Here is a 20,346-nt window from a genome sequence, read left to right on the forward strand (position 1 = left end):
CCTGCCCCATTCCTTGATTCTGGGATTACGTCGCAGCCAGAGGGCCCCCTCCACGACCCAAGGGTCCCGGTTTCCCGCCCTTCTTCCCTCAGGCCGGAGCCCATCCCCAGACCTCTGCTCTCGGGGAACCAAAGGCTAGAATCAGCCCCGTCCAGGGAAGTGAGTCAGATGCTTAGACAACAAGATAAATCTTTATTGGTGTCTCGAATCTGTGGCTTTTTCTTTTGGGACCTGGGGTTGCTCCGCCACTCCACTGCCAAGGCCAAACAGTGAGGACTTGATGAAATCGATCACCCTCCTTCGACAAAATATCCTAGGGGTGGGAGTGGGGTGCAGATCATGGAACCGGGTTGGGTAGTAATTGTGTGGGGGACACCCCTCCCAACCGCCCCCTTTGTGACTTTATTCTAGCAATTATCTAAGCCTCGCCCTTCGAAGTCCTCCTGTGCAAGCCCCCCGCACTCCACCCCCAGGAAAGTCCTGCTTTCAGTCGTCAGTTGCCCCCAGACCAGCTTCTGCGTTGGGTTCCTGGAAGCCCCGCCCCTTACTCCGAGCCTAGCCAGCCTTCTTCAACGGGTTGCTCACGCAAAGGTAATGCCGGTTATCAGTGCTAGGGAGCCCCAGATCAGCAGCCCCAGAAGGCGGCCTTTCAGCATTTTCTCGGGCTTCAGAGGCTGGAGGGTATTGGACGACTCCGTGGTCGCCTCCCCCGAGGTTACGATATTTGGGGACGGTTTTTCCTCCTCGATCCTTTCGGGCAACACTGTTTGAGAAAGTGTAAAGAGCAGTCCTGGCAGGGCGTGGAGCTCCTGCCCTGGCAAAGGCAAGCCCTTCCCAGTAGCCTGCCATCCCAGAGATAATCACGCCTTCAACAGTGTAAAGCCTGAACGCACCCAAGGGAACTCCTGTCCTCGGGGTCAGAGGCCACGCCCCCGGCGGGAAGCCACACCCCTTGCGCCGAAACCACACCCAACAGGAAGTCACGCCCCCATCGCCGAGGCCACGCCCCCGCCGCGGACGCCAGCTTTCCTGGGCCCTGAATCCTACACTTCTCTCAACCCCACAGCACTGACCTGTGACGCGAAAATTGATGACCGTGGCTGGACTGGAATTCACAGAGCCCAGCTCGCAGCGGTAGCGGCCTGCATCCTCTGGACCCACCATGGACTTGGTCAGGGTGGGCTCTTTCCCCTTGGACACCAAGGTCTCCGTATTGTTCCCCCAAACCTAGACCCAAGCTCAAGGGGTCACTGAGGTCTGAGGAATTCAGGGGTTGGGGGAGTACCGGGTTGAGAAGATCACAGGGCCTCAGTGTGGGAGGTGGGTGTCCAGGGTGTCACTGGTCAGGGCACGGGGTCCCCAGAGGTCAGTAGAGACCACACCTGATAGACCACCCGCCTGGGTCATGAGAATCGTGGGTGCAGGCCCACAGATCCAGTACACAAGTATTGTAGTGTAGGGAGTTCAAGGGTAACAGAAGTTGAGGCCCTCACCCTGTAAAAGCTGTAATCAGTGAGGCCTTCAGAAGCCTGATGCCAGTTTAACTCACAGTCCAGGATCATATCTTCCATTTGAGGAACCTCCACATTGCGCTCTAGGGGTGGAGGAAGACCATGGGACACGCTTTCACGATTCTGTTTGTTTGTTTGTTTGTTTTGAGATGGGATCTCGCTCTGTCGCCCAGGTTGGAGTACAGTGGCCTGATCTCGGCTCACTGCAACCTCCGCTTCCCGGGTTCAAGTGATTCTCCTGCCTGAGCCTCCTGGGTATCTGGGACTACAGGCGCACACCACCACGCCCGGCTAATTTTTGTATTTTTAGTAGAGACGGGGGTTTCACCATATTGGCTAGGCTGGTCTCGAACTCCTAACCTCAGGCAATCTGTCTGCCTCAACCTCCCAAAGTGCTGGGATTACAGGCGTGAGCCACTGCGCCCGGCCTCCTTCATGGTTCTCTACCCTCCCCAATCCTCTTACATTTGTTGTAACCCCATCTTTTCTTTCTCACTCACTCTCTCTTTTTTTTTTTTTTTAGACGAAGTCTCATTCTGTCACCCAGGCTAGAGTGCAGTGGCGCCATCTTGGCTCACTGCAACCTTCACCTCCCAATTTCAAGCAATTCTCTGCCTCAGCCTCCCGAGTAGCTGGGATTACAGGTGCCCGCCACCATGTCTGACTACTTTTTTTGTATTTTTAGTACAAAAACGATGGTTTCACCATCTTGGCCAGGCTGGTCTTGCACTCCTGACCTCGTGATTCACCTGCCTCGGCCTCCCAAAGTGCTGGGATTACAGGCGTGAGCCAGCTCGCCCAGCCTCTTTTTTTTTTTTTTTTTTTTGACAAGGTCTCACTCTTTTGCCCAGGCTGGAGTGCAGTGGTATGATCGTAGCTCACTGCAGTCTCCAACTCCAGGGTCCAGGCAATCCTCCTGCCTCAGCCTTCCAAGTATCTGGGACTACAGGAACACACCTGGCTGATTTTTAAATTTTTTTGTAGAGATGGGGTCTCGCTGTGTTGCCCAGGCTGATCTCAAACTCCTGGCTTCCCAATCCTCCCGTCTCAGCCTCTCAAAGTGCCGGGATTATAGGTGTGAGCCACTGTACCCGGCCTAAAGCCTGCCTTTTCTTGTCTACTGCCCCCACACCCCATCTAAGCTCTCTCTAGTCTGTCTCTCCTATCGCCTCACCCCACCTGCACCAATTCCTCCTGCTGGGTACAGTTCTCTCACCCCCACAATCGTAGGACTTTCGACAAGCATGAACCTCCTTTTTGCAGTTCTTGCACCAGATCAGAGTTTGCAACATCACACCTGGAGGGGCAGAGTCAAGGACTGTATTTGCCCACTAAGGGGCATGGCTAAAAGAAGAGGTCAGGGCCAAGGGCTGGGGCCAGGTCATCTACGACATTCCTAGATGGTCAGAGGAAGGGACAGGACCAGGACGCAGGTGGGTAGGAAGTGGACTCCAACAAGGCTCAGTAAAGAGTGTAAGTAAAGGCCGGGCGTGGTGGCTTACTCCTGTAATCCCAGCACTTTGGGAGGCCGAAATGGGCAGATCACAAGGTCAGGAGTTCAAGACCAGCCTGACCAACATGGTGAAACGCTGTCTCTACTAAAAATACAAAAATTAGCTGGGTGTGGTGGCCAGCACCTGTAATCCCAGCTACTTAGGGGGGCTGAGGCAGGAGAATAGTTTGAACCTGGGAGGCGGAAGTTGCAGTGAGCCGTGATCGTGCCACTGCACTCCAGCCTGGGCGACAGGGTGAGACTGTCTTAAAAAAAAAAAAAAAAAAAAAAAAGAGTGTAAGTAGAATATGACCTGCTCCCCAAGAAATCCAAGGTGGAAAAAGAATACTGGAGACCCAGGAACCTCTCCAAGGCGGAGAATGACAAAACCACCAGGATCCAAAAAGACGAGTGGGGAAGCTGACTATTCAGAGGGCAGGATGAGGAATAGAGGGTTAACTTCTGTAATCCAGACTCACCACATTTGTTGGGACAATAAGCTGTGTCAAGGAGAAAAAGAGAGAAAGAGATGACAGAGTCAGATTTCTAAACGAAAGATGATGGAAGAGGGGGTTTGGGGAAGAGCTGGGCTTTGGGCTCTTGGGTTTGAGGGAGAAAAGACTTGGGTCTGAAGGAGGAGGCAGTTGGAGAAGCTGAGGAACTGGGCTTGGAGAAGTAAGGGGCTGGAGACAGGGACTCTTGGATAGTGGAAAGAGGAGCTGGGGGACACGGACTCCCATTTTCTCTCACCCTCTTTTTGGAATCGAGCAACATAGGTGGCAAAGGTTTCCTTTTGCAAGTGCAACATCCAAAATAGCTCCTTCACGAAGAGATCACCTGGGAAGACACAGGAACCCCCAATCCCACGTGTGACGTGCTGCAGTTTGCTTCCGCCTGCAGAGTCTGGCAGTCTACTTCCTGGTCTTCTCAGGAAAGGGCACTAAAATTGACCGTCTAACATAATGCCAGCCGCTGGGCTAAGCAATGCATATTTTGGGGGATGGGGGAGGGTCTTACTCTGCCACCCAGGCTGGAGTGCAGTGGTGCAATCATGGCTCACTGCAGCCTCAACCTCCTGGACTCAAGCAATCCTCCCGCCTCAACCCCCCAGGTAGCTAGGACTACAGGCATACACCACCGTGCCCAGGTTATATGTATAGTATTTTTTGTAGAGACAAGGTTTCACCATGTTGGCCAGGCTGGTCTTGAACTACGGAGCTCAAGCAATCTGTCTGCCTCAGCCTCCCAAAGTGCCGGGATTATAGGCATGAGCTACCGTGCCCGGCCAGCAATACACATTGAAACTGAACAACTGAGGGAGCATTTTAGAGCCAAGGGAGCTTCAAAGTCCTTTGCTCAAGGCCATACAGCTAGGAAGTGGCAGAGCGGGCATTTGAACCTAGGCAGTCTGGCCCCACAGCCTAGTATCTGACCAAGAGACCAGGCAGCACTAATGCTGGCTTCCCTGAGAGATTCTGGACCCCTACTCCCTTGGTGTATTTACCTTTTACATCACTGTCTGTGATACGTTTCAGATCCTTCAGCAAACTCCAGGACCCCTTTTGCAGTGTGGCCTCGTCTGTCAGGGGAGATACAACCCCAGATTCCAGCCTTACTGTCTCATTGGCGCGCCTAATCTTAGAAACTGCAACACCCATGAGGCCACTGGGCAAGGATAGGCCTGGTTAAGGACTCAGTCGCCCGTTGCCTTCTGGGAGTTGTAGTTTTATTACATAAAATCGCCGGATAAGGATAGGGAAAACAGTATTTACCAGCCCCGGGAAACCTCAGAATCTGCATCTCAGCCTTCTCCATTCCCGAATCCCGGAGACCTTGCTGTCAGCCTCTTCCTCCCCCTGGTCTTATCTCCCTCCTTCCCTTTCCCAGGACCCAGGGGTCCGTGGTCCCCCCCTGCCCTCACCAACGACCCCCATATAGGTATCCTCATTAAGCGACAGTTCCTGGAAATCCTTCACGGCTTTCTCTACCCTTTCCATCATGGCTTTGTGATGCTTCGCATCCAAGTGGCCAGGCAGATAATCTTTCTCCAGGGACTTTAGCGCCAGCACGACAGACGGGTCACATATAACACACTCCTCGGCAGGAAGCAAGCAACCGGCCAGCGCCGCACACAGGAGGGTAAAATGCGGCCCCATTGCAGCCGGCGCGCACAGTTCCCGAAGACCGTTAGGAAGGGTGCTCTCACCCCAAACCGAGAGCAGGAGAACGCTAAACGGAGAAAAGCCAAAATCCATCTTAAGAAATCCTACTGGGCTCCCTATCCATGGGGTCCCCAAACCGCGAAAAGAGGATCTTCAGGAAATCTCCAGATAAAGAGGACCTATGTCCTTCATCAAATGCCTCCGAAGTGTGAAACTGAGCCCCAACCCAGGGGACCCCAAATTTAGGGTTCTCACTGCATCCCAATTGAGAGATCAGAAAAACTGTTAAACAGGAAGCATTCATAAGTCTCCAAATTCAGGACCTGGAATCTCCCAACCCCATGCGCCCCTTCCCAAAATCCCAAACTATGGAATTTTCCAAGTCCCCAGATTGACGTGATCCTGAATTCCAACCCTTAAGTGCAACACTGAGGCACTCCCCCGCCAGCCCCCAAAAACCTGTTGAACCTCAAGCTGAAGATTCAAAGCCCAAACCAATAAATCATCTAACACAGACCCAACCACGATACTGTCAAACTCGGAAGTCCTTCAAAACCAAAACACATTCCGAATTCCTAAACCTGGGGACCGTACTAAGACTTAAGCAAGACTCCATGCGGTCCTCCAGACCCAGGGGCCCCTGTTCACCCTTCCCCAAAACTAACGGGCTCCCAATTTGCAGGGCGCACCCTTCTGCTTAGAAAAAGGAGCCCCGGTGCATCCTGAACAGTGATGCACCCTAAACAGCCGCTCCCTGACCTTGATTTCTGACTTGTGGCTTCCAACACTAGGGTTGGTTGAGGAGCCCGGTCCAGGTTCTGAGGGCTTTTAAAGAAGAACCCGGTGTCATGACCACCTACGCTAATTTTGCCAGGGCTAAAATCAAGGATTTTGTTGGGGACGAGGGTAAGGTTGGTTGCGTGAAATCGAGAGCTTTTCGATGGGGGTCTGAGTCACGGAGGATCCCCTCTCCACAGGGAACTCCTGCAACCACCAGCTGCGAGCTTCTCACGTTGGGGCCCGAATTCCCTTATCGATATTCCTTGGGTGTTCCTTGGCCCCACCCAGAAACCCAACTGTGTCTGATTGGACTGCAACAAAGGGAGGCCCCGCCTATCGCTCTATGACGTCACAGAGGCTGTAGCCTTTTTGGACTAGAACTTTCCCAGCATCTACCGAAGAGGAAGGCTCCTGACTGCTCTGGCTTCCAGAGTCAAGGACCGGACTCTAGCGTTCAGCTTTCTCCCCTCTCCTTGCCCCAGGACCCAGGCTTTGGGCTAGATCCGGCCCCCCAAGCCGCTGCCGCCCCTACCGCGGTCCTTAGAAACGGCTGTCGAGCTACGAAGTGGACGTTTTAGCCATAAGACTACGATTCCCAAAATGTCCTGGGGCCTCTTTCTCTGTAGCTGATTAGCGCTGCCAACCCCATAGCTTTCCGGGAAATGTAGTTCAATGATAATCCGTTCGCTCCTTCCTCCGCCTCTTTACCCCACGCGGAGGTCCCAGCGGGAGGAGAGGACTGGGGGCCAATACTGAGGGTCCAGAAGAGAGCAACTGGGGGCTCAGACGTTTGGGTCCTGGAAGGTCTGTCTCTCCTGTGTGACTGAAACAGGGAACCAGAAAAACAGGGACCACAACTCTCACAACTCCAGCAACAAGGAGCTGTCAGATCTAAGTAGGGACAGTACTCCCAAACATGAGTAATAAAAATCCTCAGGGCGGGGCGCGGTGGCTCATGCCTGTAATCCCAGCACTTTGAGAGGCCGAGGTGGGCGGATTGCCTGCGGTCAGGAGTTCGAGACCAGCCTGGCTAACATGGTGAAACCCCGTCTCTACTAAAAATACAAAAATTAGCTGGACATGGTGGCACACGTCTGTAGTCCCAGCTACTCGGGAGGCTGAGGTAGGAGAATCACTTGAACCCGAGAGGTGGAGGTTGCAGTGAGCCGAGATCACACCACAGCACTCTAGCTTGGGTGACTCGGTCTCAAAAAAAAGTCTTCAGAAGCACCCGCCTTTTCCTCCACTCTCTTACACACACACAAACACACACACACACACACACACACACACACACACGGCAGCTCTGACTCCAAAAAAGCTGCAGAGACAGAGGTTGGTGCTGTAGAGTTTTAATTCATACCTCCTGCTCTCTTACCTGTGGCAGCTGAGTTGGGAACAGTGCTATAACTGTAACAATTGTACTGTAAGTGTAACTCCCTGATAAGCCTGGAGGCATGGGATCCTGGATGAGTAGCTAGGGGATGTGATCACAGTTGACTAAGTCTAAGATTTCTTCTGGCCGGGCGCGGTGGCTCAAGCCTGTAATCCCAGCACTTTGGGAGGCCGAGACGGGCGGATCACGAGGTCAGGAGATCGAGACCATCCTGGCTAACATGGTGAAACCCCGTCTCTACTAAAAAATACAAAAAAAAAAGAAAAAACTAGCCGGGCGAGGTGGCGGGTGCCTGTAGTCCCAGCTACTCGGGAGGCTGAGGCAGGAGAATGGCATAAACCCGGGAGGCGGAGCTTGCGGTGAGCTGACATCTGGCCACTGCACTCCAGCCCGCGCGACAGAGCGAGACTCCGTCTCAAAAAAAAAAAAAAAAAAAAAGATTTCTTCTTTCACCTGCCAAAAAAAAGCAAGGGACTCCTGAGATCTTGACAATCCTGTCCACCTTGGCCAGACCTCATGCTCCTGCCTGGATTTGAGGCTGGGTCCAGTGTCTGCATGCCTTTAGATCCTTTTATCTCAGACCTGCCCAAAACCAGATGTAGTGGTTCTGGGAGTTCATGGGCAGACAATGGTTAGCAATGAGCACAGTGCCTGCCAGTTTGTCACAAGCACAGAGGGTGTGTTTATGCCTCCACACTTCCAGAAAACAGATCCCAGACCCCCAGCAGCCCACCTGCAGAGAAAGACCATCTTCCTTCATTGTGAGAGGAAACCTGAACTCAGACCCAATATATGGAGCTCTGGCAGTTAATGAGCTTAAAAAAAATTGTCCCTGGATCCCTGGAAAGTTCTGCTCCAGAAGCTGCACCATTTTAGCAGTGATCCCTCACCCCACTTTCACGTTTTAGCCTGTCTGCTCAAAACAAACAAAAAAAAGTCTCTGAGGGGCTGGAGGGCTGGCTGGAAGGAGTCCTGCTCTGCTCACCAACTACCCCAGCTTCTCCAGAGACTGTGAACAGAGCAAGATGCTGGCCAACTAGAGATGGTTTGTTTTCCATCTCGATTTTTCCAGCAATGCTGGGGCATTCATTAGATGCTACAATTAGGTTGTACATTCATTAGATTCTTCACTTGGCCAGGTGTGCTGGTTCATGTCTATAATCCCAGCATTCTGGGAGGCCAAGGTGGGAGAATTGCTTGAGCCCAGGAGTTCAAGAACAGCCTGGGCAATATCACAAGACCTTGTCTCTACAAAAATTAAAAAAAATTATCCGGGCTGGGCATGGTGGCTCACGCCTGTAATGCCAGCACTGTGGGAGTCCGAGGCGGGCGCCACAAGGTCAGGAGATTGAGACCATCCTGGCTAACACAGTGAAACCCCATCTCTACTAAAAATACAAATAAAAATTAGCTGAGTGTGGTGGCAGTCGCCTGTAGTCCCAGCTACTCTGGAGGCGGAGGCAGAATGGCATGAACCTGGGAGGCGGAGCTTGCAGTGAGCTGAGATGGCGCCACTGCACTCTGGCCTGGGCTACAGAGTGAGACTCCGTCTCAAAAAATATATATATAAATAAATTAATTAAAAATTAAAAAAAATTATCCGAGCCAGGCACTGTGGCTCACGCCAGTAATCCCAGCACTTTGGGAGGCCGAGGCAGGTGGATCACAAGGTCAAGAGATCGAGACCATCCTGGCCAACATAAAAATACAAAAATTAGCTGGGCATGATGGCGTGTGCCTGTAGTCCCAGCTACTCAGGAGGCTGAGGCAGGAGATTCGCTTGAACCCAGAAGGCGGAGGTTGCAGTGAGCCAAGATCACGCCACTGCATTCCAACCTGGGCAACAGGGCGAGACCCTGTCTCCAAAAATAAAAACTAAAAAGATTCTTCACCTTAGTTATCTGGATTTCCAGAACCCCATCCTGTCTCTAAGGGCCCTGCAGGGTTCTTCACAGGCATCAAATGTGGCCCTCTCTAGAAGAAGTCTCCCTCTAGAATCACTCCAGAAACACAGAAGGGGACTTGGTGAATGCTTGCTCTGGACCAATCATATTTTCCTTCAGTCTTTGGAGGACCCAAGGGAGAAGTAACCCCTCTTCTAGAATAGACCAGAGGGAGAGTTCCCTATTCCTGGGGGCAGCCATCTGGAAGTACTGTAGATACGGGCTGGGAAGAGCAGGTGGGCACTGTGGCTTCTAGAACTGCCTGCCAGCCATCAGGAAAAGATGTTTTGCTAGTTCTAGAATGTTCGGACAGTTCCAGAAAGGTCCCCCTTCTCTCCAACTCTCCCAACTAGAATCGCTCTGGAAACGGATACCCATTTGCTTCAGGAACACCACAGACTTCTCCAGAAGATGCCAGGCCTCTAGAGCCATGTACTACTGGCTCTAGAAAGATCAGGCTATTTCAGAAAGTCTCCCTGGCTCTCAAGGCTCCAGAGTGGAGACAAGTCTGCATTAATGCCCACCCACTCGGGCAGGAAGGCAGCCTCTGGCTTAAAGATCTTCAGGAACTCAGAGTCTGGCAGGGTGAAGTTGGCCAGGTAGACAGTGTCTCCGCCAGCCAGGTAGGCAGCCCAGAAGCCGAAGGTGCCAATGGTCATAATGGTGTGATTGCACTGTGTGAGCAGGGCAAAGTCTTTCCACGGTGTAGCCTCCTGTCCATCGCCAGCGAACGTCACATCGCCCTGGGAGGTGTCGATGTTTTCTTTACACCACTCCATGCCGTTGCTGGTAACCACAAAAACGGGGGCTTCGTGCCGTGCCCGGAACCAGTCCATGGCCTGCCGGAGGTAGGCGCTGTCGCCCACCACACCCTTCCAGCGCTGAGGCATAACCTGCAGATAGTCCCCACGGCGCACGTGGACGCCCACAAAGGTGCGCGGGCGGTCCCCCGTGCGGCCCAGGCGGAGCTGAGCCAGCGCACTCTGCGCCTCTTCCCGAAGGTGGTCGTGCAGGGTGAACTCCCTGCGGATCTGTTCCCGGAGATGGTGGAAGAAAGTCCAAGAGCAGGGGAAGCCAGAGAACTTCAGGAAAGGATCCCTCAAGTCCGCATACTCCTCCGACATCCAGTCGTGAAGCTGCAGCTCCCGCCACGGCGTGCGGCTGTCCACTTCCGGGGCCAGCACGGGCAGGGTGATGCGGAAGACCGGCGCCAGGGTGGCATGCATGGCAGGCAGGATGAAGGCCCGGCGGCCATTGAGCTGGGCCAGAGCCAGCAGCGTGGCATACTGTCCCATCTGATTACCAAACCGACCATCGGGATAGATAGTCCAGGTGCCGGAGAGGGAGGCAGAGTTCTGGGGACAGGAAGAGGAGGTGTTGGGGCCCATCGGGGTACCCGGCAGGCAGAAGATGGCCACCGGGGGTGTCACCAGGCGGCGGTCTGGACACAGGATCGACAGGCCTAGGCCATGTGGAAAGCTGTCTTGGTGCATATGGAGGAAGAAGGAGAGTGCAGAGAGGACACAGACTAGCAGGAAGGCCAGGCAGAGCTGACGCCGGCTCGGGGGCCACATGGCTGCAGAGGAGGAAAGGTGAATTAGCAAATACACAGAGACTGAGGAGGGGAGGCTGCGGAGGGATGTGGGGGAAGGAAGGTGCCTGGGGTGCAGCACTCCTTAGTCCCAGGGAAAGAGGAAGTCAAAGGTTTAGACTCCTGGGGCTGAGGTAGGGAGCGCCGGAGTCCTGGGTTTGAGGGATGAGAGCCTTGGAATTTCGGGGCATGGGGATTGGAAGACAAGTGGTTTTCAAGATACCCAGGATTTGGCTGGGCGCTGTGGCCCACACCTCTAATTCCAGCATATTGAGAGGCTGAGATGGGAGGATCCCTTGAGCCTAGGAGTTCAAGATCAGCCTGGGCAACAGAGCAAGACTCCGCTTTTACAAAAAAATTTTAAAATTAGCTTGGCATGGGCCGGGAGGGGTGGCTCACACCTGTAATTCTGGCACTTTGGGACACCAAGGCGGGCGGATCACCTGAGGTCCGGAGTGGGAGACCAGCCTGACCAACATGGAGAAACCCTGTCTCTACTTAAAATACAAAAGTAGCCAGGCGTGGTGGCGCATGCCTGTAATCCCAGCTACTAGGGAGGCTGAGGCAGGAGAATCGCTTGAACCCGGGAGGCGGGGGTTGTGGTGAGCCGAGATGGTGCCATTACACTCAAGTCTGGGCAACAAGAGCGAAATTCTGTCCCCCCCCCAAAAAAAAAATTAGTTTGGCATGGCGGCACGTGTCTGTGGTTTCAGCAACACCGGATGCTAAGGCCTCCCCCGGAGCTCACAATGAGCGCGATAGCACCACTGACTGCACTCCAGCTTGGGCGACAGACAGGGACCCTCTCTTAAAAAAAAAAAAAAAAAGCAAAACAGACAGCCATGGTCCAGGTTCCTGCACCTTTCCTGCAGGAATCTCGAGTCTCCCCTCCTGTAAGGTCCGCTGATACTGGACTCTTCCATCAGCCTGTTTCTCAGGAGTGCCTGTCTGTGAGGGGCAAAATCCACCACAGAGGTGGTGATGGGAAGCGATAGTCCAAGTAAAACAAGAGAGGCTGGAGGGTCAGGAGCGGAAGAAGCATCTTGGTTCCTGGAGGAGTAATGGCTGGGGAGGTGGCGGAGAGTCCTAGGGCCTTAGGAAGACCTGGAGAAGAGGTTGGGGTGCACCTCCTGGCTCTGAAGGAGTTGTTGCTGGGTCTCAGGCACCGGCAGTCCCCACTTACCCGAGCTGCTTGCAGGTGGCAGATCCACAGTCCGCTTTGCCTGGCCGGAGCGCGCCCTCTACAAAGGCAGGCCACATCCGGCCGCCCCTGGAACGCCAGGCGTCCGGCTCTTCGGCCTCGCAGCCCTCCCCTCCGCGCAGCCTGTCCGGACTGGCAGCGAGGGCTTGGGGAGGGGAGGAAGGAGGGGGCGCGGCCGGGAGTTTCGCAGCGTCCGCCTTCCCGGGCTGGGCAGATGGCTGGAAGGTGGAGGCCCGCCCCTCACTTGGCGCCGAGCCCCAGCGCCTGGGGCTAGGGCGATGGCCCCTGGACCCACCGCTCCCCAGATCGGGGATGTGGGGGACCACGCCCTGCCCCTCCGCCCCGGCATTGACCTGCGTGAAGGCTTCACCCGGGGCAGCCTACCTGGCTTGAGAGCAGCCGCGGCATCATTGCGTGGACCCGGAGACGGAGCTCCCAGTTGCAATGCTCCAGCCGGGAGGTCCAATCCGCCGCCCTCTCCCTTCTGATGCCAGGGCTTAGAGTCGGCCCCCGGCACCTGGGTGCGTCGAGCCTGGCCACGCCCCAGCGGCTGGGCAGGGCCCCGGTACCTGGTCCCGGCGAGCGGAGCGATCGTCCGCCCCCGGCTGCATCCTCCTGGGGAATGGAGAACCTGTTTGCCAGGCTGCCGCGGGAGCGCGCGAGGGCCTCCAGCCTGCAGGTGCCCCCGCGCCCACCAGGGTCTCCGATCTCCCACCCACCCAACCCGCCGTCCACACTCAAATTCCAGAATCCCAGCTCCTAGTCACTCCTTTTAGGGAATTCTAGGGTCCCCTGCTAAACTGCTACTTTCCAGACCTGCATTGCACCGAGGCAACCATTCCAATGCTGGAGACCGGAGTGGAACAGGATCTGTTTCCCATGCCGTCAGCGGGGGCCGTGGCTGCGGGCGCCAGAAACAAAGGCCTCTGCCCGCTTGTCACCTAATTAAAGCATTTTCTCTGGTCCAAAGCCCACCTCCAGCATCGCCAACCCCAAGCAGGGCGGCTGATGTAGAGTCCAGCCCTACGGGGCTTTGAGGGTGTTCTTCCCCTGTGCGGAGACGAGAGATTGTAAGAAATAAAGACACAAGACAAAGAGATAGAAAACAGCTGGGCCCGGGGGACTGCTACCACCAAGACGCGGAGAGCGGTAGTGGCCCTGAATGGCTGGGCGCGCTGATATTTGTTGCATACAAGACAAGGGGGCAGAGTAAGGAGGGTGAGTCGTCCAGGTGATTGATAAGGTCAAGCAAGTCACGTGATCACGGGACAGGGGCTCTTACCTTTTAGGTAGCTGAAGCAGAGAGGGAAGGCAACATCAGCGTTTTCTTCTATGCACTTATCAGAAAGATCAAAGACTTTAAGACTTTCATTATTTCTTTTTTTTTTTTTTTTTTTTTTTTGAGACGGAGTCTCACTCTGTCGCCCAGGCTGGAGTGCAGTGGCCAGATCTCAGCTCACTGCAAGCTCCACCTCCTGGGTTTACGCCATTCTCCTGTCTCAGCCTCCCGAGTAGCTGGGACTACAGGCGCCCGCCACCGCGCCCGGCTAGTTTTTTTGTATTTTTTAGTAGAGACGGGGTTTCACCGTGTTAGCCAGGATGGTCTCGATCTCCTGACCTCGTGATCCGCCCGTCTCGGCCTCCCAAAGTGCTGGGATTACAGGCTTGAGCCACCGCGCCCGGCCCTAAGACTTTCATTATTTCTTCTACTGCTATCTACTACGAACTTCAAAGAGGAACCAGGAGTACAGGAGGAACATGAAAGTGGACAAGGAGCACCACCACTGAAGCACAGCACCACCGGGAGATGTTTAAACCTCTGGATGACTGTGGGCAGGCCCGCATAATATCCAGCCTTCCACAAGGAGATGGTGGAGCAAAGTGTTCCCTGACTCCTCCAAGGAAAGGAGATTGCCTTTCACGGTCTGTTAAGTAACGGGGGTCCTTCCCAGACACTGGCCTTACCGCTTGATCAAGGAGCCCTCAAGCAGCCCTTATGCGGGTGTGACAGAAGGCTCACTTCTTGCCTTCTAGGTCACTTCTCACAATGTCCCTTCAGCACCTGACCCTATGCCCACCGGTTATTTCTTGGTTATATTAATAATACAACAAAGAGTAATGGTAAAAGCTAATGATTAATAATGTTTACACTAATGATTGATAATGTCATGATCATCTCTATATCTAATTTGTATAATGACTATTCTTATTCTAACTATTTTCTTTATTATGGAAACAGTTTGTGCCTTCAGTCTCTTGCCTTGGCACCTGGGTAATCCTCCACCCACAGACTGACCCTCACATTCAAGATACATCAATGTCAAGGACTCAGCAGTTTGACTGGATTCCCAGAAGTTTAACCATCATCTAGAATCCAGGCTCAGGACTCCCAGCACCCAGACCCTTCCAGTCACACCCAGCAGTTCAGACTCCCAGCCCCTCCTCCCTCAGACCCAGGAGCCCAGGTTCCCCAGCCCATCCTCCCTCAGATCCAGGAGTCCAGGCCCCAGTCCCTCTTTCCTCAGACCCAGGAGTCCAGACCCCCAGCCCCTCCTCCCTCAGACCCAGGAGTCCAGACCTCCAGCCCCTCCTCCCTCAGACCCAGGAGTCCAGGTCCCCAGCCCCTCCTCCCTCAGACCCAGGAGTCCAGGCCCACAGGCCCTCCTCCCTCAGACCCAGGAGCCCAGGCCCCAGTCCCTCTTTCCTCAGACCCAGGAGTCCAGACCCCCAGCCCCTCCTCCCTCAGACCCAGGAGTCCAGGTTTTCTAGGCCCTCCTCCCTCAGATCCATGAGTCCAGACCCCCAGCCCCTCCTCTCTCAGACCCAGGAGTCCAGATCCCCAACCCCTCCTCCCTCAGACCCAGGAGTCCAGGTCCCCAGCCCCTCCTCCCTCAGACCCAGGAGTCCAGGCCCACAGGCCCTCCTCCCTCAGACCCAGGAGCCCAGGCCCCAGTCCCTCTTTCCTCAGACCCAGGAGTCCAGACCCCCAGCCCCTCCTCCCTCAGACCCAGGAGTCCAGGTTTTCTAGGCCCTCCTCCCTCAGATCCATGAGTCCAGACCCCCAGCCCCTCCTCTCTCAGACCCAGGAGTCCAGATCCCCAACCCCTCCTCCCTCAGATCCAGGAGTCCTGGCTCTAGTCCCTTTCCTCAGATCCAGGAGTCCAGGCCCCCAGCCTCTCCTCCCTCAGACCCAGGAGTCCAGGCCCCCAGCCTCTCCTCCCTCAGACCCAGGAGTCCAGACCCCTAGCCCCTCCTCCCTCACACCCACAAGTCCAGACCCCCAGCCCAGGAGGCCAGGTTCCCCAGCCCCTCCTCCCTCAGACCCAGGAGTCCAGGCCCCCAGTCCCTCCTACCTCAGACCCACAAGTCCAAGTTTTCCAGGCGCTCCTCCCTCAGACCCAGGAGTCCAGAACCCCAGCCCTCCTCCCTCAGACGTAGAAGTCCTAATCTTGCACCCTTAGGGGCTCCAGGAAATTAGCCAACCTGTCTTCCCTCTGGGTGCCTACTCCAGAGTGTGGCTTGGCTGCCAACTCCAGTCAGGGCCTCTCAGCCACCCCTCCCCCCGGGTTATTTTAGGAGCACCTGCCTGGGCCTGGGATGGCTTCTCTGGTGAAAGAAACACCAAGATTGCATCAGGGAGGAGGAGGCTGGGATGTCCAGAGTCTGAGCATCTGAGCAGGGACAGATGAGGCTGAGGTTGGCCCATGGCCAGGTGAGAGGCTTCCACGGCAGGACACTTGTGTCTCCGCTGTGGTCGCTTCTTTCACATAGCAATTGCCGCCTTGCTGAGGATCAAGGAACCTCAGTGTCAGATCACGCCCTCCCCCCAAACTTAGAAATTCAGATGGGGTGCAGAAATTTCTCTTTTTCTGCGTGATCTGCATAAACGTTCCAAGAGGTGGTTTTTCCAGGAGCCCAGCACCCCTCCTCCCTCCAACTCAGGGACTTGAGACCCCAGATCCTTCTCTCTGAAACTCAGGAATCTGGGCCCCCAGCCCCTTTCACCTGGGTCCCAGCTAACCCGATCCTCCTCTCCCTGGTCCCCTAGACCCAGGAGTCCGGCCCCCCATTGAAAGGACCCCCAGGTTACATCATCCATTCAGACTGCCCTTGCCACGACGGAATTCTGTGGCTCCTGCCAAGTGGGTCAAATGCCATGGGTCAGGCGCAGGGAGGGTGATTGGGAGGGACTGTCTGGGTATAAATTCTGGAGCTTCTGCATCTATCCCAAAACACAGGAGTGCTCTGCCTGCTGAGGATCCAGCTGAAAGAGGACCCAGGCACTCAGGCCACCTGAGCAGCGATCTGTGAATCTGCTCACCTGGACAGCCGGAATCTGGCACCAATTCTAAACCACTAGCTTCTCCAAGCTCACACCCCGGAGATCACCTGAGGACCTGAGCCATTGATGGACTCAGACGAGACCGGGTTCGAGCACTCAGGACTGTGGGTTCCTGTGCTGGCTGGTCTTCTGCTGGGAGCCTGCCAGGCACACCCCATCCCTGACTCCAGTCCTCTCCTGCAATTCGGGGGCCAAGTCCGGCAACGGTACCTCTACACAGATGATGCCCAGCAGACAGAAGCCCACCTGGAGATCAGGGAGGATGGGACGGTGGGGGGCGCTGCTCACCAGAGCCCCGAAAGTGAGTATGGGCCAGAACCTGGGTCTGAGGGAGGAGGGGCTGGGGTCCTGGACTCCTGGGTCTGAGGGAGGAGGGGCTGGGGTCCTGGACTCCTGAGTCTGAGGGAGGAGGGGCTGGGGTCCTGGACTCCTGGGTCTGAGGGAGGGGGGCCTGGGGTCCTGGACTCCTGGGTCTGAAGGAGCGGGGGCTGGGGATCTGGACCCCTGGATCTGAAGGAGGAGGGGCTGGGGTCTGGGTGTGAGGGAGGAGGGGCTGGGGTCTGGGTGTGAGGGAGGAGGGGCTGGGGGTCTGGACTCCTGGGTCTGAGGGAGGAAGGGGCTTCGGCCTGGACTCCTCCTGGATCTGTGGGAGGAGGGGGCTGGAGGTCTGGACTCCTGGGTCTGAGGGAGGAAGGGGCTTCGGCCTGGACTCCTCCTGGATCTGAGGGAGGAGGGGGGCTGTGGGCTTGGACTCCCGGGGCTGGGACAGAGCTGGGTGGTGGGACAGAGCCGGGTGGGAGGGATACTCTAAGCACCTTATCGCTTTCTCCCCTTAGGTCTCCTGCAGCTGAAAGCCTTGAAGCCAGGAGTTATTCAAATCTTGGGAGTCAAGACCTCCAGGTTCCTGTGCCAGAAGCCCGATGGGGCCCTGTATGGATCGGTGAGTTTCCCAGACCCTCCTCACCACCCACCATGCTCCTCCTATCTGTTGTCCTCATAGTCTGGGGTCTTGCTCATCCCCCTCCCTGGAGACACACTTGATTCTATTCGCTCTGCACACCCCCAACTGCAACCTTTGGAGGTTGAAGTTGTTGACATCAATGTTTGCAAGATGAGGAAACTGAGGCCCAGGCCGAGGCACCACTGACCTCAATCATGTGATGTGTGGATGCTGGAGTGGCCTGAGACTCGGGTTATTGGGAGTCTCGTGACTCAGTAACCCCTGCACCTGCCCACACGGCCCCTGTGTGCACGGCTCATGCTAGGCACAGGGACACTCAGGGAAGCCATGGCCAGTAAAGTGACCAGGACCTTGAGTGCTAGGGAGACCCCTCGCCTGGCCTTAGAGAACATTGACAGCTCCTCCGAGGGCTGGAATGTTCTCTGCGAAGTCTGAACTGGAAGGCCTGGGGTAAAAATGAAAACTGCCTTCACTGTTTTGTTCCCTAGAGGAGAGACTGGGGCCTGAACCCCTGGGTGTGAGGGAGGAGGGCTGGGGGTCTGGACTCCTGGGTCTGAGGGAGGAGGGACTGGGGGTCTGGACTCCTGGGTCTGAGGGAGGAGGGGCTGGGGGTCTGGACTCCTGGGTCTGAGGGAGGAGGGACTGGGGGCCTGGACTCCTGGGTCTGAGGGAGGAGAGACTGGGGCCTGAACCCCTGGGTGTGAGGGAGGAGGGCTGGGGGTCTGGACTCCTGGGTCTGAGGGAGGAGGGGCTGGGGGCCTGGACTCCTGGGTCTGAAGGAGGAGAGACTGGGGCCTGGGCCTCTGGGTCTGAGGGAGGAGAGACTGGGGCCTGGACTCCTGGGTCTGAGGGAGGAGGCGCTGGGGGCCTGGACTCCTGGGTCTGAGGGAGGAGGGGCTGGGGCCTGGACTCCTGGGTCTGAGGGAGGAGGGGCTGGGGGCCTGGGCCTCTGGGTCTGAGGGAGGAGGCGCTGGGGCCTGAACCCCTGGGTCTGAGGGAGGAGGGGCTGGGGGCCTGGACTCCTGGGTCTGAGGGAGGAGGGGCTGGGGCCTGGACTCCTGGGTCTGAGGGAGGAGGGGCTGGGGGTCTGGACTCCTGGGTCTGAGGGAGGAGAGACTGGGGCCTGGGCCTCTGGGTCTGAGGGAGGAGGGGCTGGGGTCAGGACTCCTGGGTCTGAGGGAGGCAGGGCTAGGGACTGGATCCTGGGTCCTACAGCAGGAAAACATAGAGGGACCCTGTCTCTGATCCTGTTTTTGTCCCCTAGCTCCACTTTGACCCTGAGGCCTGCAGCTTCCGGGAGCTGCTTCTTGAGAACGGATACAATGTTTACCAGTCCGAGGCCCACGGCCTCCCACTGCACCTGCCGGGAAACAAGTCCCCACACCGGGACCCTGCCTCCGGAGGACCAGCTCGCTTCCTGCCACTACCAGGCCTGCCCCCCGCACCCCCAGAGCCGCCAGGAATCCTTGCCCCCCAGCCCCCCGATGTGGGCTCCTCGGATCCTCTGAGCATGGTGGGACCATCCCAGGGCCGCAGCCCCAGCTACGCTTCCTGAAGCCAGAGGCTGTTTACTATGACTTCTCCTCTTTATTTATTAGGTTATTTATCTTATTTATTTTTTTATTTTTCTTACTTGAGATAATAAAGAGTTTGAGAGGAGGATGAGAATGGGCGTGTGTGAGCGTCTGAGGGAAGACATGGGATCTGTTTCGCCTCCCTTGCCTCACACAATGCCCTTTACACTTCCCCGCACGTGGTCCTAGGGTCCTGGCTTCCCACTGGGCCTCTTCTTCTCCTCTCTTCTCTTCTCTTTTTTTTTGAGATGGAGTCTCGCTCTGTCACCCAGGCTGGAGTGCAATGGCGTGATCTTGGCTCACTGCAAACTCCGCCTCCCGGGTTCAAGCGATTCTCCTGCCTCAGCCTCCTGAGTAGCTGGAGTTACATTCGTGTGCCACCACGCCCAGCTAATTTTGTAATTTTAGTAGAGATGGGGTTTCACCATGTTGGCCAGGATGGTCTCCATCTCTTGACCTCGTGACCTGCCTACCTTGGTCTCCCAAAGTGCTGGGATTACAGGCTTGAGCCACTGTGCCCAGCCGAGCCTCACTTTTCTACTCTGCTAAAGTGTCCCCAGGGACTCTGGACTATCCCTGCTCTTTGAAAGGGCAAGACTGGCTGGGAGTGGTGGCTCACGCCTGCAATTCCAGCACTTCGGGAGGCTGAGGCAGGTGGATCACTTGAGGTCAGGAAGTCAAGACTAGCCTGGCCAACATGGTGAAAACCCATCTCCACCCAAAATACAAAAATTAACCAGGTGTGGTGGTGGGTGCGTGTAATCCCAGCTACTCGGGAGGCTGAGGCAAGAGAATCGCTTGAACCTGGGAGGCAGAGGTTGCAGTGAGCTGAGATCGAGCCATTGCACTCCAGCCTGGGCGACAGAGCAAGACTCAAAAAGTCTCAAAAATAAATAAATAAATAAAATAAAATAAATAAATAAACAAAATAAGGCCAGGCACCATGGCTCACGCCTGTAATCCCAGCACTTTGGGAGGCTGAGGCAGGTAGATCGCCTGAGGTCAGGAGTTTGAGACCAGCCTGGCCAACATGGTGAAATCTCGTCTCTACTAAAGGTACAAAAATTAGCCGGATGTGGTGGTGGACATCTGTAGTCCCAGCTACTAAGGGGGCTGAGGCAGAAGAATCACTTGAACCCGGGAGGTGGAGGTTGCAGTGAGCAGAGATCAGAGCAGTAGAATGAGACTCCCCCTCAAAAAAATAATTAATTAATTTTAAAAATAAAATAAAAACAGCTGGGCGCGGTGACTCACGCCTGTAATCCCAGCACTTTGGGAGGCCAAGGTGGGTGGATCACGAGGTGAGGAGATCGAGACCATACTGGCTTACATGGTGAAACCCCGTCTCTACTAAAAACAGAAAAACAAAATTAGCCAGGCGCGGTGGCGGGCA

General features: G+C 55.7%; 3 protein-coding genes across 9 annotated transcripts; 1 reads left to right on the plus strand and 2 right to left on the minus strand.

The window, feature by feature from the left end:
* Nucleotides 1-172: 172 nt before the first annotated feature.
* IZUMO1 (izumo sperm-egg fusion 1) lies at nucleotides 173-6,210 on the minus strand. Of its 4 annotated transcripts, XM_010368638.1 has the most exons (10): nucleotides 5,722-6,208; nucleotides 4,925-5,232; nucleotides 4,508-4,582; nucleotides 3,754-3,840; nucleotides 3,483-3,503; nucleotides 2,728-2,808; nucleotides 1,494-1,594; nucleotides 1,074-1,227; nucleotides 586-763; nucleotides 173-313 (listed from the first exon to the last, which is right to left on the minus strand). In XM_010368638.1, exons 2-10 carry the CDS (start codon nucleotides 5,157-5,159, stop codon nucleotides 193-195), a joined length of 1,053 nt encoding a protein of 350 aa, XP_010366940.1. In that variant the 5' UTR covers nucleotides 5,160-5,232; nucleotides 5,722-6,208; the 3' UTR covers nucleotides 173-192. The 4 variants fall into 4 exon arrangements, with proteins under 4 accessions (XP_010366940.1, XP_030768933.1, XP_030768934.1 ...); XM_030913073.1 differs by having other exon boundaries at nucleotides 4,780-6,210; XM_030913074.1 differs by lacking the exon at nucleotides 4,925-5,232 and having other exon boundaries at nucleotides 6,026-6,208.
* Nucleotides 6,211-9,116: 2,906 nt separating this feature from the next.
* Nucleotides 9,117-15,563, minus strand: FUT1 (fucosyltransferase 1 (H blood group)). Of its 4 annotated transcripts, XM_030941756.1 has the most exons (5): nucleotides 15,430-15,563; nucleotides 13,359-13,413; nucleotides 12,893-13,126; nucleotides 12,461-12,691; nucleotides 9,117-10,860 (listed from the first exon to the last, which is right to left on the minus strand). In XM_030941756.1, exon 5 carries the CDS (start codon nucleotides 10,856-10,858, stop codon nucleotides 9,743-9,745), a length of 1,116 nt encoding a protein of 371 aa, XP_030797616.1. In that variant the 5' UTR covers nucleotides 10,859-10,860; nucleotides 12,461-12,691; nucleotides 12,893-13,126; nucleotides 13,359-13,413; nucleotides 15,430-15,563; the 3' UTR covers nucleotides 9,117-9,742. The 4 variants fall into 4 exon arrangements, with proteins under 4 accessions (XP_030797616.1, XP_030797617.1, XP_010366938.1 ...); XM_030941757.1 differs by lacking the exon at nucleotides 13,359-13,413; XM_010368636.2 differs by lacking the exon at nucleotides 15,430-15,563 and having other exon boundaries at nucleotides 13,359-13,449.
* A 756-nt stretch (nucleotides 15,564-16,319) lies between these two features.
* On the plus strand, nucleotides 16,320-19,047 carry FGF21 (fibroblast growth factor 21). The gene is made up of 3 exons (XM_010368634.2): nucleotides 16,320-16,719; nucleotides 17,255-17,358; nucleotides 18,644-19,047. Exons 1-3 carry the CDS (start codon nucleotides 16,485-16,487, stop codon nucleotides 18,932-18,934), a joined length of 630 nt encoding a protein of 209 aa, XP_010366936.2. The 5' UTR covers nucleotides 16,320-16,484; the 3' UTR covers nucleotides 18,935-19,047.
* Nucleotides 19,048-20,346: the final 1,299 nt, after the last annotated feature.

This window comes from Rhinopithecus roxellana, chromosome 12, assembly GCF_007565055.1.
Source record: "Rhinopithecus roxellana isolate Shanxi Qingling chromosome 12, ASM756505v1, whole genome shotgun sequence".
NCBI lineage: Eukaryota > Metazoa > Chordata > Mammalia > Primates > Cercopithecidae > Rhinopithecus > Rhinopithecus roxellana.